The 16293-nt window shown below is 26.9% G+C and overlaps 1 protein-coding gene across 2 annotated transcripts; it reads right to left on the bottom strand.

Annotated features, from left to right (window-relative positions):
• Positions 1 to 3005: 3005 nt before the first annotated feature.
• On the bottom strand, positions 3006 to 15526 carry LOC126839240 (NFX1-type zinc finger-containing protein 1-like). Of its 2 annotated transcripts, none has more exons than XM_050574430.1 (10): positions 15245 to 15526; positions 14963 to 15121; positions 10784 to 12627; positions 10129 to 10212; positions 6631 to 6899; positions 5661 to 5804; positions 4932 to 5196; positions 3844 to 4039; positions 3701 to 3774; positions 3006 to 3290 (listed from the first exon to the last, which is right to left on the bottom strand). In XM_050574430.1, the coding sequence occupies exons 3-10, from the start codon at positions 12597 to 12599 to the stop codon at positions 3238 to 3240; spliced, it is 2901 nt and encodes a 966-aa protein (XP_050430387.1). In that variant the 5' UTR covers positions 12600 to 12627; positions 14963 to 15121; positions 15245 to 15526; the 3' UTR covers positions 3006 to 3237. The 2 variants fall into 2 exon arrangements, with proteins under 2 accessions (XP_050430387.1, XP_050430378.1); XM_050574421.1 differs by having other exon boundaries at positions 15278 to 15526.
• Between the last annotated feature and the right edge of the window lie 767 nt (positions 15527 to 16293).

Here is a 16293-nt window from a genome sequence, read left to right as displayed (position 1 = left end):
CCAAATATTATATATTTTTTATTAGGTTAATAAATCTAAAGCTGTCGTACAAAATACCATAACGAGTAACGACAAAATTAAGATATCGTTATTCAGAAAATTATCATTTATAGCTTATATAATATAATAAATTATATTATTATTATTAATTGCTAGGTAAATATAACATAATTTATTAAATATTTGTAATATAGTATATAGCATAATTTTATGCACTGATAAAATTGATTACAGATAAATCAAACGCGAAAATAAAAAAAATTATCTAAATATTAATAATTTTTGAATAAAGTAATAGTTAATATTTAATTTTAACTAAATGTTTATATTATAATTTAATTATAATGTGTTCAATATAATTAAATAAAATACCAGCATTGTTGGTGATATATATATAAAAAAAAATTTCATTTACATTTTCCCCATCGGTATACAATTACCCCGCTTGATCCCTGTATTATGTTAATCTGATATACAGGGTGTTCCACAATGATTCGACAAATGTAATAACTTTTGTTCTAGTGAATATTTTTAAGTTTTTTTTTTTTTAATTAATTTATACTCATTTGCACTATAAGCACCACGTTTTTTATTGAACTTAACTATTTTACTTTTTTAAATAATGTTTTTATTTTTTTGTTACATTTAAAAAAAAAAATCAAGATAGCCATTTTATTAAGAATATTTTGCTGAACATTTTGACTGGTCGATAACCAGATTTAGATAATTAATTTTTAAATTACTAAAGGTTAAAGGGTAGGGTGGGAGGTGGAGTACGGCAGAGTAAGTGCGTAGAGCTATTTTTATCTGCGCGCATTAACACGACACAGGAGATTTAACACAGCTATTACTTCCGAAGTCAAGTTCCCAGGCTTCGATAATTATATTTTGAAAATAATATTGGTAGTTGAAAAAAAAACATTTTAGTATTAAATTAAATTAAATATCAGACACCTAATTTTTGTGTTGATATACGAGTTTACAAATGTTAGCTTCGTGTTAGATTTAATAAAAAATAGCCTTAATAAATGCTAGGGTAAAAACCCCTTAGCATGAAAATTTTAGACTGAATTGTATAAAACAAAATTAACATTTTACTATAATTTTGGATAAATTATTTAATAAAAATAAAATATGATCATATTTTATAGATATGGAATATCGAATGTATAGCAATGTGCAAACTTATTAAACTTTTTTTTTGATAAGTAAACTTAATAAATGGACACAAAATGCAGTTTGGCTCGTCATAAGTTGAAAACAACAATAATTTTTTAAATAATAATAATAATGTTTTATTAAAGCTGACAGCAAGTTTTCACATTATAAATAATAAATGTTTACACAAATAAAAATTAAATCATAATTAATTATGGAAGAGGATAATAGGTCATGTTATGAGAAGAAACTAAGTAGAGGCAGTAAGAGGTGTTATAAAGATGAACGTAGAGGGATAGCGAGGAAGACGAAGGCCAAAGAAAAGATGGATAGACGGAATATGGAGCATTAAAGGAATATAGGTGATTGAACGAGATGTAGAAGATCAAGCTCTATGTAGATGTAGGATGACCGACCCCCAAGTAGTTGGGAGAGTAAGGCGAAAATAAAAAAGAAGAATAATTAATTATGGTGAGATACAAACTTATTCAGAAATCAATGCTTTTACATACAGTTAAGGTGTGCTCTTAAAATCTAAAGTGTATAATCACTATTTTTTAAATATACGTGCATAATAAGTTATCAACAATAGTTTTTTTTCCAATACAAAACAAAAGGATGATTAATATATATGTTTATATAATATCATATAATATACTTTAAAGTTTAAGAAATCCGAAGTTTTACAATTTTCTTATAATAATAATACAGTTAGGATTAATATTAACGACGAATGGCAATAAAACGCAAATATTATATTAAATTAACTCTTAGTACCGAAAACAGTACAAAAAAGCGAATAAAGAGTATTTCCATAACAAGTTAATTATAATCTAGTATATTTTAATCGTTTTTCAAAATGTTAACCATAGACATAAAAGTATATTATGATAAATTACTAAGATTCTCATGCATAATAACTAACTGACAAACACTAAATTGAACAATAAATCAAATTATTTAAAGTATAACAACACTCATTTTAAATAATTTGTACTAACAGTTACTTTTAACGCATAAAGATCTAATAATAATTATTGAAAGTACAATTTAATAGATATAATACATTATTAACCACCCAATAAGTAAAAACAAATTGCGCTATAGCTAAAATATAAAATATATTAATTTCTAGTTTTTAAGTATAATTTAAACAGATAATTTATAGATGTTATTAACAAAATAAATATTATAACCCCTTAAATCTAAGTTTATAATCGAGTATATTAGGACCCCAATATTATTTGGGATATAATTTTGAAAATATTTACAATTAAATGTAGGACAGTATACAGGACATTACATAAAGGTTGACCATCTCTTAAACTTACATATTTATTGCTATTAAAAACACAATATGTATTAAGATTTACTTGAATTTGATTTGTATCAATTATTGTTGTACTATAATTACATACTTGTAATATATTTTGTATACTTATTTTTATAAATTGTTTAATAACAATCCAAAATCTTACATAAAGTTTTTTGATTTTTCAAAAAAGAGTTAATTTACACCAAGATTATTATATTATAAGTTTTCCAATTTTTAATTTAAGTTATAAAATGTATTTTAGATTAACTTCTACAGAATAAAAATGTATTGTAAATTAACTTACTATAAATAAATAAATAAATTTCACGTTCGTTATGTAAATACAATTTATAAATTTTCAAACTCTTATATCGTTTTTTTTTTTTTTTTGAGGTTTGAATAGAAAATGAAAAAAAATATCAACATTTTGTTGAATTCGTGTTTTAATAACATTAGAACATAGAATTTTTGAAAACAAAATAAATACATTTTTAACATCGACAGAAATATACATTTATTCTTAATAAATTAAATCATACAATATAATAATTTAATTTAATTTTCTAGTAGGAACTAATAAAAAATACAGTATTAAACAACAATTACATTGTGAATAAATTAATTTGACTACCTAGTATAATATAGTAATTTTCTGATTAAACATTATAATTGACACTTTAAACCAAATAGGGAAGTCTTAAAGAAATTATTTTAATATTCCGTAAAAGTGAATAGTAATGGGTCTAAAAACATTAGTGATATCGTTAAAAAAACGTTCTCGTTGAACTAGGAGGAAGAGGGTCCATTTTTTTTATATCTAAAAAAATAAAAGTACACATTAAAAATCAAAAAACATACAATAAAATAAGTGTAAATAACACTATTTTGGGACACTTTAATCTTTTTCTACACTTTAACTGCATCCAAGTATTGACTATAGAGTATAGACTTTTTAGGGGATTTTTTTACACCATTCTAGATATGCCACAAATTATTTTAAAAAAATAATTTATTACCCAAGTATAATTTTTTTTTATTATTTTAAATTCTAAATTTTTAGCATGACCTAAAAATTTACTGGATGATTAAAATAAAGACCTATAAGATAATTAAAAAATAAATAATTATGAAAATGTATTACATATAAAGGACTCTATTTTTTAACTTTACTAAAGAAAGCCAGAAATGTATACCACAAATTTTATTTCATATAAGTATACAGCTTACCTTGTTGAGGACACGTAAACGTCAAAAATTGCATCCAGCATTCAATCTTTAGTTGTAACCCACACGACAGTACCCTAAATAAAACATATTTAAAATGTTGTATGTTCACAATCAACATTATATTCACTGAAAGTTATAATTACTTGGTAAATTCTTCTCTGCATCGATAAAGATGTTCATGTGATAGATCGCAAAAATGACAAAACTGTTTACATATATGACCACAATCCAATAGCGTATTACAAACTTTCGAACATTGAGCTCGGGCAAAATCAGAACTCCTACTTATTGTTTTAACCCAATCTTTGTGAATTTCGCAACATAAAGATAACTTGTTACCTATTAATAAAGATATAAGTAAATATAAATTGTTTTGTTGCACCATGACTAAACAACAATTTGTTTAAAAAGTAAAACATATTGAAAACAAAAATATACTGAAATGTGTTCAAATATTTTCCCTAAAAAAATACTTATACATTAGTGTTTTCTAAAATAACCAATTTGGTATCGAATAAATGGTTAATATATTAAAAGTTATTTAATTTACTGTTTTATTTTGTTATTTGAGCTAATTTCACAAGAAAAAAAAATGCAGTGGAAAAGCGCGATTCAACAAACACATAATCTAATCTAAATACAGTACAGTCACAGATTAATTAAATGTAAATGATTCTGTAATTTTCAAACTCTAGAAAATATCTAATGGTCAAATAAAACAGTATTTTCAACCTAGTAAAGTTCAGAATCTGCATACAGCACAGATTATAATTATTCAACAAATAAATTTAACTTACTGTAATGTTTTTAAATAAGAAAAATTGACAGGTCAACTAAATTCTGCAGTTGTTTTGTTTTATAATAGTTCTTTATAATACAATTATACATCTTACTTCTTCACATACTAACGCTTATTTCAATTTTAATTTGTTTTACATATTTTTTGTTTTATTAGAATATCATAGCCTTCATTAAAAGCAATTTTTCTAAATAAAAAAATGCTTCTCGCTTTCCGAATACAACTTTTCTATAAAGTCAAATAGACAATATTTTCTTAAATTTTTACCCTCGATTTTTTTTTTAACAATCATTATATTTTACTTTGTGTAAACCAAAAATATAGTTGTAACATTTTGAAATAAACTCTTCAAGAGGGCTATACATACAACGTGTACATCATAAATGCATCTGTATATTAAAGCTAATTTTCTGTATACTAATAGTTAATTACCAAGTGATTGTTGATTGACAAGAGTGTGGCTAATCTTTTTCCAGATGGCTGAATGGATGAGATTATCCATGTTTCCCATGATATATAAACCGTTTTTGGCTCTTGATAATGCAACACAAACACGGTTTTGAATATTTAAGAAACCTATATTGTTGTCTATATTGCTACGCACTAGCGACAATAAAACTATATCACTTTCTTCGCCTTGATAGCCATCAACACAATCGATTCGAAAATCGTCCAAGCTCCAGGTAGTTTCTCGAATCTACATAAATCATGAAATATCAAAGTAAGTTTTTACAACATGACGTTATTATTTAAAATTCCTTTTTATTTATGATTTAATTAAATACTATGCGTGGCCAGAACATCAGCAAATAATTGAAGAAAAAAAGTGTTTTAGTGTGAATCGAAAGTAAGAAGTTAATTTTATATAGGAATGAATGGAAATTGGACAATTTCCAAATGATACTCTTGTTAGTAAATTTTATTTTCTTAGTTTTACTTTTATTATTAATATTTTTAAAACTAAACATGAAAAACATTCCACTACAATCGTGATTATTTGGTATTTCGGTTCAGGAGAATTATTTAAAGATTTTATCAAAAAGTCAGTGTTATGAAATAGATTTAACAAATTTTATAATAACCTATGCAATTTTATGCCATGTTGATATACATATAAAATGATTGATAGATAATAGACATAATTTTAATAAATATTTATACCTTTTCAAATTCCAATAACTGATCTTTGTAGGTAACCAAAACTGTAATTTGATCTTGTCGATATCCTTGACGCAATAAATATCTTACAAATTCCATAATAAAGCGTACTTCGTGCATATTTTTATAACTTGAAGATCCCAATACCTACATGTGCACAAAAAAAAACAATTCTAATACATGTATAAAATTATTCATAGTGCTTTAATTTTGACAAAACAAGTTAGTACTTTGGCAATGGTTAATCGTTATAAGATTAAGTTACAGTACAATTTGAAGAAAAGGGGGCTCTTCGAGCTTTTTTTTATAAAAAAAATTAAATTTTAGATGAAGTTTATAGGCTACGTGTAAACAAAAAAAAACGTTACGGAAAGTCTTATAAGCTGACAAGATTTGGTTTATTAACAAGACAATCGGCTAGTAATGTTAGTGATGAGAATGGCGATTTATAAGGAGTCGCCTGAAAACACACATAAATTACTAGTTACAGAAAGGGGATACATCCAATTTTTGACGAAAATTAAGTTATTATCGGGTTTTTATTTCTTGTCCGATGTAAAAAAAAGGGACTAGTCCATCTAACCTTAATGGAAATATCAGCCGCAATTTGTATAAAATAATAATGAATAACTTTTTATTCTCAACTATACACATAACGACACTTTATGTATGTGTTATTTATAATTATTACCTTAGATAATTATATAGTTATTTTTATTGTTTTTCATCAAGCTATACGCAATAGTATTTAAACAATTTTCAAACAAATTAAAACTCATATGTAAAAAATTCCAAAATTAACATTTGAGTGGGTATATCTTAATGTGCATTAGGCTCTAGGTTATTTATAGCTGCTAGATATAAGTGATGCATAACAACTTGGGTAATGTATTTTTTTTTTATAATGTGTCCCGCAAGTGAAAGACAAAAACGTACTTTTATTTACTGTGACGTCCAAGAGAAACAAACTTACTTTTTCTTCTTGTACTTCGTGATGAATGAAATATACATTTTTGGTAACACCGCGGATATCATCTCTGTTATTTACCGACTCGTGATCTTTTAAAAAAGGATAAATAGGCAGCATTAACGATGAAATTTCTGGTCGCATCCTGTGCTGTGTTTCTAAAGTATGACAAGGGAATCCGTTTTTTACTAAACGTTCAAACAGTGAAACATCAAAATTGAATTGTTTTACGAGCTTTTGAGTTGCCGTCCGTGGTCGTAGTTGTTTATGATCACCTGAACCCAAATAATTGTGTTTGTAATAAATAATTACAATGTTTAAAATATAAATATAAACTATAGTCAAAAATATATATGTAGGTATGTATAATAAAGCACATGCGGATACCTTAAAAGAAAATAATAAAAATAAACCGGTATTCGATCAATTTTTTCAAGAGAGTTTAAAATTCATATCGGATAACTTTAACAAGAAACATTAATAGAAAAACTATGCGTAACAAAATTCTAAGGATGATTTTGTCCTTCTAAACCTCTTCACAAATATTGCCAAGTTAATAAAACCCATTGTTCAACGTATAGCTGGGTTTAGAAAATTGTTGTAGTTAGCCAGTAAATAAGAAGTGTATTTGAAGACTGTACCTATCTATTTAGACTAGGTTGTACAAGATAATGGGAAAAATAAGATTTTAATAATTATAAGTAAAACGTCTAATGTGGATGGACAATACTTCCAAAATAAAATAAAGTATTTCTTTAAATAGAAATTAAATCTTATAAAACAGTAGTAACGTATACATTTACGTTTTTGGAATTGAGTATCGAACACAGAGCCTGAGGGACAAGAGGAAAAATAAAATGTAAATATCGATTTAATAACAGAATAATGTAAAAATTGAAATGCAAAAGATTTAATAAAAAAAAAACAGATACAAGTAGAATAAAACAGGAACCCAACGAAGTGCATAAATGTTATATTTTATGGGGATACAGACATATTGTATGGTGTTGATACTGACGGCGACGACCAGAGAAAGGCAGGTTTTTAAATATAAATTTCGTTTTATATGTTATCTCAAGTTATATATTTTTTAATTTAATTTAATTAACCCGATAGATCTTTTATTGACAATAATAATTATATACCTTTAATAATATGTTACCTACAACCGCAATGCTTAAAAAAATTTGGCATGTAGTTGATTATTTATAATTTTGTTTACGACTCGCAGACTGGCAATAAAATAGGTTTTGTTGACAACTGGTAAGTTGTGAGAAAGAGTTACAATTAGTTCTACGGACACAGAATTCCACCTCAATGAATATTATTTAAAAAGCTAGCTTATTATAGCTAGTAAATGGTAAACAAAAAATTATTTAAAGCTGTTTATCTTTCTAACAACTTGATATATTATGGACTACTATCCAAGCATATAAGCTAAATCAATTTAACAATACATTTCATGACGATGCTAAAACGGTAGCAATTCAGTACAGTAATAAGTTCACTTAGTAAAACTATAATGACCATTGGTTTAGAAACACTAACCCATTTGGTAATAATAAAAAAATCACTTTAACAAAAACAAAGGTATAAAAATATCTTAATAATTCGTAAATATTAAAATTACAGGGAAAAATATTAAAAATATGAAATCTTTATTTTGAATTTTAAGAAAAATAAGTTAATTTATGGAAAATAATAGCCTTTACATGGGAATATTTTGCTTATAATCATCACAAAATCAAAACTTATCGCTAGTTGAAGTCTCACACACCCGTTATCTTCTTCAAAAAAACCAGCCTTGCGCGGATTAATTTTACAAAGGTATAATCATAACTAAGAAACCTAATTTTCACATAATATAGAAAACAACATTGCCTGTCCTCTACCATTGCAATTTTTTAAACATTTCAGTCAGTTAATGAATAATTAATTAATTATGAAAGGACTTTTTTTAAAAATGATACAGCGTCGGTTGTATTAGGTATATCGAAAAAATTCGGTTGCTGGTGCACAGATAATTTTGTCATATATAATATGTATGAATTTCTTTCCTTAACTATACATGAAGCCTGAGAAAAATTAATCCGCGTAAAACTGTTTTGATGGGGAAAAAATTGTAATTTATCCTATAGAAATGACTGTGATTGTCTGACAAAAAATGGCAATCAACAAAGTATACTGATTACTGTATTAATAAGTTATAATACATTATAGTTCAAAGTCCAAATTAAGATGTTTTGAAAATGTCCTATTCTCTACTCCTTAAAAAATGGCCAGTGTAGAGTTCTCTTAATAATATAGAAAGTAGTAAAATGGGCAATTTAGATATTATACAATTTCGTAGGATGTCTATAATAATAAATATAATATAAATAATAAACTACTTTGTAAATAAGTCTAAAGAATATTTTGAGGGTATAATTAAAGGTTGGTCAGCTGATCAATGTATTCAAAACAAAAAAAACGGGAAATGATTATATATTTAAAACTAAACGTATCGAGGTTTGTACATAAATCTAAAGATACAAAAATATCATTATCTCTGTCAGATGATACAAAAAAAATAAAGAGTTTGTGTGATAATTATAAAATGAAGAATGGAAAGACAATTTGGAAGAAACTAAATGCTTTACAGATTTTTCAATCGTGTTTAAAGAGAGGTAGTTATAGCAAACTCAATTTACAAACTTTTAACAATAATAAAGGCAATGGATTATAGTGTTCTAAAGGCCATCATCCTCGTGGAAAATCACCTACCGATCAATTTATTTTCACTGGTAATGATAATACTATAAAGTACAATAAATTACTTTCTCTTGCAACAAGAACTAAAATACTTTTGTTATTATTATTATTATTATTTTGCTAAATCCAAGTTTGGCCTCATAATTTCTTAGTTATTTTTAAAGAACTTCCAAAGTTGTAAAAAAAACACTGTGGTAAAAAAAAAAAAAAAAAACAAAAGTAGAAGATTCTGATTTTGGTTTTGTAAGTTACTTCAAACTATGGAGTTCGAATCAGTAGATGTGTTAGATACAATCTGAAACCATTATCAAAATAATCAAAATTTGTTTTAAAAAATAGGTGGAATTTGAGTGGAGTTCGCAAATCATGTTGTTTAGTATTAAGTATTTATAAAATTCATACTTACGACATTGGTAAAAAAATTGTGCGTATGTGATTTTTGATGTAGTGTTCATAACAAATGTAAATAATTAGCTATGAAATGATTTGAACTAAAACCATTTCTATAAGGCAATTCATTTAAAATAATTTAGTTAGGTTAGGTATTTTATTTGATTATGTCCTGGTCATCAGAAAAGTGTAAGAGAGGACAGAGAGACTGGCACATTTGGCGTAGAATGAAGGATAGATAAAAAAGAAGAATTTACCTATTTTAATATTGATAAAATTATACAGCAATAATTATTTCTTATAAACTAGAAGCAATTCTCCAGATAGCATATTAAAGCTGAAAACAAATTATACTTCACTTACCAATTAAAACAACGTGTTTGCAATTGTCTGTCAGAGAAGCAACAACATGCGATTCTAACACCTCCGCTGCTTCTTCGACAATAACTATAAAATCAAATTACAAAATCAATACTTTAAGAGTTTTAAGTTATACTATAAGATAATAATAGTTTTTAATACTAATTAGTAAGTAGTAGTTTGGTTTGTACTTCACCAATCATCATTAATCCAAACTATTTCAATCAACCACCCTAGTCTTGAAGTATCTCAAACAAACACCTTGCACTACCACCAACCAATTATTATTGTAAACTATCTCTATTTCTTCATGGACCTCTTTTCAGCTAACTTTTACTACATACCTGTTCTTTGTCATGTCCTCACTCGTCACACATTTACCTTAACATTTGCATTTACACAACACAGCCAAGATGGACAGTACTTCAAAATACGTATTAGAATTAATTAATTTTGTAACTGAAATTGGTTACAGAAATTTATATTTATTTTTTATGTATTTTAAGTATTTAAAAAATGTAAGATATAATTTTGAATTAGTTATTCTTATTTTAGTTAATTTTAAATTATAATTACAATTTTTCAGTATTTTGAAATTAAAATATTTGTATAAAAACTAAAATAATTCTATTAAGTCATACTGCAGTTATATACTTACCAATCGGAGGTTTAAATTTCATTAACTGAGAATGCCGCATTGACGCTCCCGTAGTGGTTAATCCAACCACAAACGCGTTTCTTAAAGTTTCTTCGTTTTTGTTTTTAATATTTTTTAAGTTGTACGGCTTTAAAATATCTGATTGTGAACCACCGCCAATTCTTATAATTTTGTTTGTAATGGTTAATAAACCTTCGAGAAATTGATCTAAAGCATGATTTGTATAACAGACAACTAAAATCGGTTGTTTTAGTATATTTGTTTCATACATATTTTCTATAATGCTTTTGACTATTTTTATACCAATGTATGTTTTACCAGTGCCTGGAGGTCCTTGTATAACTACGAATTCTTCAGTAAGAGCCGCTTTAAATGCTAAGCGTTGTGCACTATCCAGATCTAAGGACTTTTCATCTGGCCATTGGTCATCACTTAAAACATCAAATATTTTATCATTTATTTTAAACATTTTTGCATCTGGCCAGTTTAAATAACAAGGGATACTTGGATTAGTTTTGCCATAAACAATATATGATGGCATTGGAAATCTATTCACATCAAACTGTTTTAAAACTTTCATTGTATATTTGTACGGTAAAAAGTAAGTATCAGATTCAGCCATAGTGTATAATGAATTTTGTTCTATTCTAATATCAGTATTTAAGGGTGTGCATATTAACGTTTTAGTTTTTTTCGTATTTTGACGAAATATTTTAACAACGGTGGCAAAAAACGTAGTACGAAAGTTGTCATCAGTAAGTACTAAAAGTGATTCTTTCATGAATCGCTTAGAATTATTATTTGAGTAGTCTTCTGTAGAATAAAAACTAACTTCATATGCCAGCCTATCATCAATAATAGTTTTTCTTTCAATTTTGGCTTTAAAATATGTATGCATGTTTGGAATACGTTCAAATTCCATGCCAGCTTCTTTCATTGATTTGTAGAACTGAATACCTTCTCTCATAGGCGCCACAAAATCTTCACGAATTAAACGTAACTGTACATCTAAATAGTGTTCGACATTATCGTAACTGCCATTCATAATATTAGGGCTCAATTTTACAGTTCTAGAAATCAAATCTTTAGATAATGGATAGATGGAAAGGTTTTTGTAGCATTGTGGCCATCTTTTTACATCATACAGCACCTGCGCATTAATTTTTATCTCTTTCAATCTTTCGATCATTAATTCTGCATCAACCTGGTCATTTGGGTTCATATCAACATACAAAGTTTTCATTATAAGAAAAGTTCTTTTGACAATATTATATAAAATGATTTTAGATTCCCAACTGGTTATAAATTCATGTACTGACATGCAACTAAAACAAAATTCTTGCAATTGATCGTAGCTTAATAATCCGATTGCGTTTCGAATAACCATTAAAGCTTTCACATTCCGTAAGTATTTCGAATATTCTATCATGGTAAATAGATCTGTATCTGACGAGCTTCTGGATGGTAATGTTTTGATCTTGGCAAATATATTCATTAATAGAATAAGAACATTAATATCTACACAGTTGTTTAAAGTATACAGGAAATTATCATTATTTATAAGAAATGATAATAAAAATTCAGGTTCACGTTCAGAGAATAGTTCTAATTGAGAATAGTCTAAAAAGTTAGCCGATGTAGAATCTTCAACACCTACAGTTGTGGTCAAACTACAGCCAGTAATACTCGAGCGGACTTCTCCAGCAAATAGCATTTCCATCACTGAATTTTCTTCAATAAATGAAATAATAGTTTTCATATTTGTAAGTAGTAATGCCTCGTTTGTTGCAGATATTGTTTGATAATCTTCAGCCATTTTACCCAGCTGTAGATGATTAGTAATTCTGAAATAATTTAAAAACAATTAATATAAAACTAAAAAATGTGTATAATTAAAATAACAATAAAATAGTTTTTTTTAATAATATTTATTAAATATATTTAAATTATAATATATTTTAATTCAATTTTTATTAGGATGAATCAATTAATAAAAGTGCACAGGTGTCAGAAATGAACATTTTTAGAAAATTGAGTAAGGTATGAATTAATAGAATTCTACACATTGTGTGTGAATATTAGAAACGCAAGGTCCATAGTTATAATGTTAAAGGACATACAAGTTTATTAAATACATATGGCATAACAAACTTTCAAATATTGTTCAAGCATTCACTAAAAACACGTGTTTACTATGCCATCGATCAATATTCGTGTAAATTGTAGTACAACAAATACCTTTTCCTATAAATAAAATCTATTAATAATAACGTTAACATTTTGGAACGGCAAATAGACCAATTACTTTGTAAAAAACACTCTTGAAAGTTGAAGACTAGATTTGATTATAATTATTAAAAAACTTAAAATGTTAATTGTATTGTGAAATAAAATTGTTGAAGTGATGAGAACCAAAAGTTACAAGGGATAATTTAAAAAAAAAAAATCAATTTTTTGATTATACAACATCTGTTAATGAAACATATATTTTTACCTACATTTGTCTTACCTACAATGTTTTAAATATTTTTTAAAAATCTATTAAGCCAGCTAAATTTAAAAAAAACTAATAACAATTACTATGAATGAATTTCATAACCTGGATATTAAATTGATAAATAGATATGTTACACGTGTATGTGCGAGTGTGTGTGTTGTGTATGAAGGAGGCCTTAAATAATTAAATAAAGACCAATTAATTAGCTACAACAACTATTATTAAGAAAACATTAATTCAACAAAAGGACAAAGGTATCCACTATCCATCCAATATAAATATATATATATATTTATTTATATTAAAGATAAACTGTCTCTTGAACATACATGATTATAAACCAAATAAAAAGTATTTTATAATGGTAAATACAAATTCACAAGGAAAAACAATATAATAAAAATACAAACTAGGTGGAAATAAATAATAGTTGATATGTGAGGAGTGGTAGGGTGTCAATTTAACTACAAGCTAAATTGCATGTACAAAACCAATTATAAAAATAAGAAAATATATAAAATCCAAATAATGATAATTTTATTATTAATTATATTCATTTGTCAATTGCCTATCTATTTGTCAAACAGTTCTTATCGATGTTTTATTAGTGTCAATATTTTATTCTCTAATCAGTTATATACTTCATTTTTTATTTCTCTGTGTTTGATATGCAATCTAACCCAGATAAAAGAAAAAATAATTTAAAATTATTAAAACTAAAATCAGTAATGAAACGGTCAATTTGTGGTGTGGTATAATCATTTGTAGGATTAAGTATTATGACCATAAAACATTTTATGTTTAAGCTGCAAAATATCTAAACCTTTTTTTCAACTTTTGGATACAATGGCCATTAGCTGAATGTGTAAACTTGTTGAATATGTTTCTCTATTTTGAGGGATAAGGGATTTTTTTTTTAATTTTCCACTAAATTTACACTTTTTCAATCAAATCTACACTTTTAGTAAGTTTATAACTAAAGTAAATTTCAGTAGCGTATCTAAAAGTCGCTAATGAAAGGTGTTCATATAATGAAGTAGATTAAGTTCTAGCCATGAAGAATAAATGTATTTAAGTCTCTAAATGTATTGTCATAATTATTTCCTTGTAATATATTATTCTGACAATTAAATATACATTAAATTTATACGTGAAACTTTTTTTGGCTACAAAAATTATTTCATAGCAATAATTATCCTAACATGAAATTTGGATAGCCCTGTAAATAGTGTTATTAAACCAGTAAGAAGAACAATAATACCCTATAAAAAAAGAGTGTTAATAATAACACTGTAATGTTAATGATTTAATAAACCACTAACTATATTTTAATGAGCACGTTTGTTTTCAATAAACGTTGACAACTTAGAACATGCCTATTATGTAGACAGATAATATTAATAAAAATACAATTGACAACGTATGAACAGACTATTGTAAGCGCTAATGATGGTAAAATTGTTACAGAAATACGTATAGAGTAAGTATGCTTTAGAGTATTTTTTTCTGATTTAGGGTTTATTTAAATTTTTCATTACTTTATTTCTTTACTAAATAAAACCACAAGTTTTGTGCTCACAGAACATCGACACCATATTGTCAATATGAAATAGATATTTAAAAAAAAAAAAAGGTATTCAGTCTTTTAAGGGTTAATGCAATTGAAATTACTGTTAACTCACCAAAATATGCCAAATGCAAAGATCTTCACGAGTTGATTGATATAGATATCGCCTCGTTCCAACTTCCTGTTCAGCACAGATTAAAAAAACGCCCATACATACCAACAGCAATAGATAGGTAGGTCGATTTCGCACAGCAAAATGTAGGTGTCGTACTACCTGTTAACAATGTATAATAAAATCACTTTAAAAGTTTCAAACGAAAATCCGACAAAATAATGGTTTCTACAGTGTTGGCAATCAACACCCTTTACTCTAGCTACGTTTGTATTGTTGTTTCACCTATATGTATTAATAGTATACAAGATAACATACCCGCCGCCCGCGTTCGTTTATTCAGATTAATTTTTCATTTGCGCCAAATAGGTAGAAAAACGGCCGCAGGTGCGAGGCGTTACAAGTTACACGTTAGTCGTTACTGTTTAATCATAGCGAGCACGACGAGCAACAAAGTGCGATTACCGTTTACAACCGCAGACAACGTATGCCGCCGGTCAAGATAAAATATGGTCACTCGCGGACGGCCGTTGGTGGTTTCGTTCCGTTCGTCAGGCGTCGCCTGCGACAAGTTACGCGCAATAGATGGTTATCGTATCGATTTTAAACGCCGCGCAGGTCAAATTCGTTGCTATAAACGGGCTGAAATGGGTATCGACGTTTGAATAACCTGCGTACAGGCTGCACCACAGCGCGCAGCCTGTTTTTTTTTTAGAAAAACACTCGTTCCCTGTCCCGGGCAAAGAGCTCACATCTGCGAATTCGATAATTCATTTTCTTCAAGAAAGGGGAAGATTTCTCGCGGGGTGCGTTGGACTTGTAAAATTGAATTCCTGAACGTATTTTTTTAAGACTTGGTATTTGGTCACAAATTTTATTAACCCGCTTTTCTATTGTAATTTGATAATAAATAAATAGCTATAAGACAACAAGTCGTAAGGACTCTTATGGAACTAACTTCAGGCCCGGAAATTACATTTTATTCAGTACATTCGAAAGGGGGGCTATAAAAAAGCCGAAAATATTTTAGCCGAAAGTATTTGGTCCGACCATAATTTTACCGAAAATTATTATAGCCGAAAAACATTTACGCCGAAAATAATAGTTCCGAAAATATTTTCATCGAACAATTTTTAAGCCGAAACATGTATTAACCGAAAATATTTTAGCAAAATTTTTTTTTAGAGGGCTTAAACAATTTTATTTTTCATAATAACTACACTTATTATAATGTTCGAATAAAACATTTGTATTCGTTATATAATATATATTATATGTATACCGGGAGATTGGTTAACTATGATCCATTCAATAACTTAAAAGATATTACACTT

Source organism: Adelges cooleyi, unplaced genomic scaffold (assembly GCF_023614345.1).
Source record: "Adelges cooleyi isolate 19-005CV unplaced genomic scaffold, UGA_ACOO_1.1 ACOO_flye_CR_arks_rails_tigmint_CR_PRNA_108, whole genome shotgun sequence".
Taxonomy (NCBI): Eukaryota; Metazoa; Arthropoda; class Insecta; order Hemiptera; family Adelgidae; genus Adelges; species Adelges cooleyi.
This window is presented reverse-complemented; position numbering and strand designations above follow the sequence as displayed.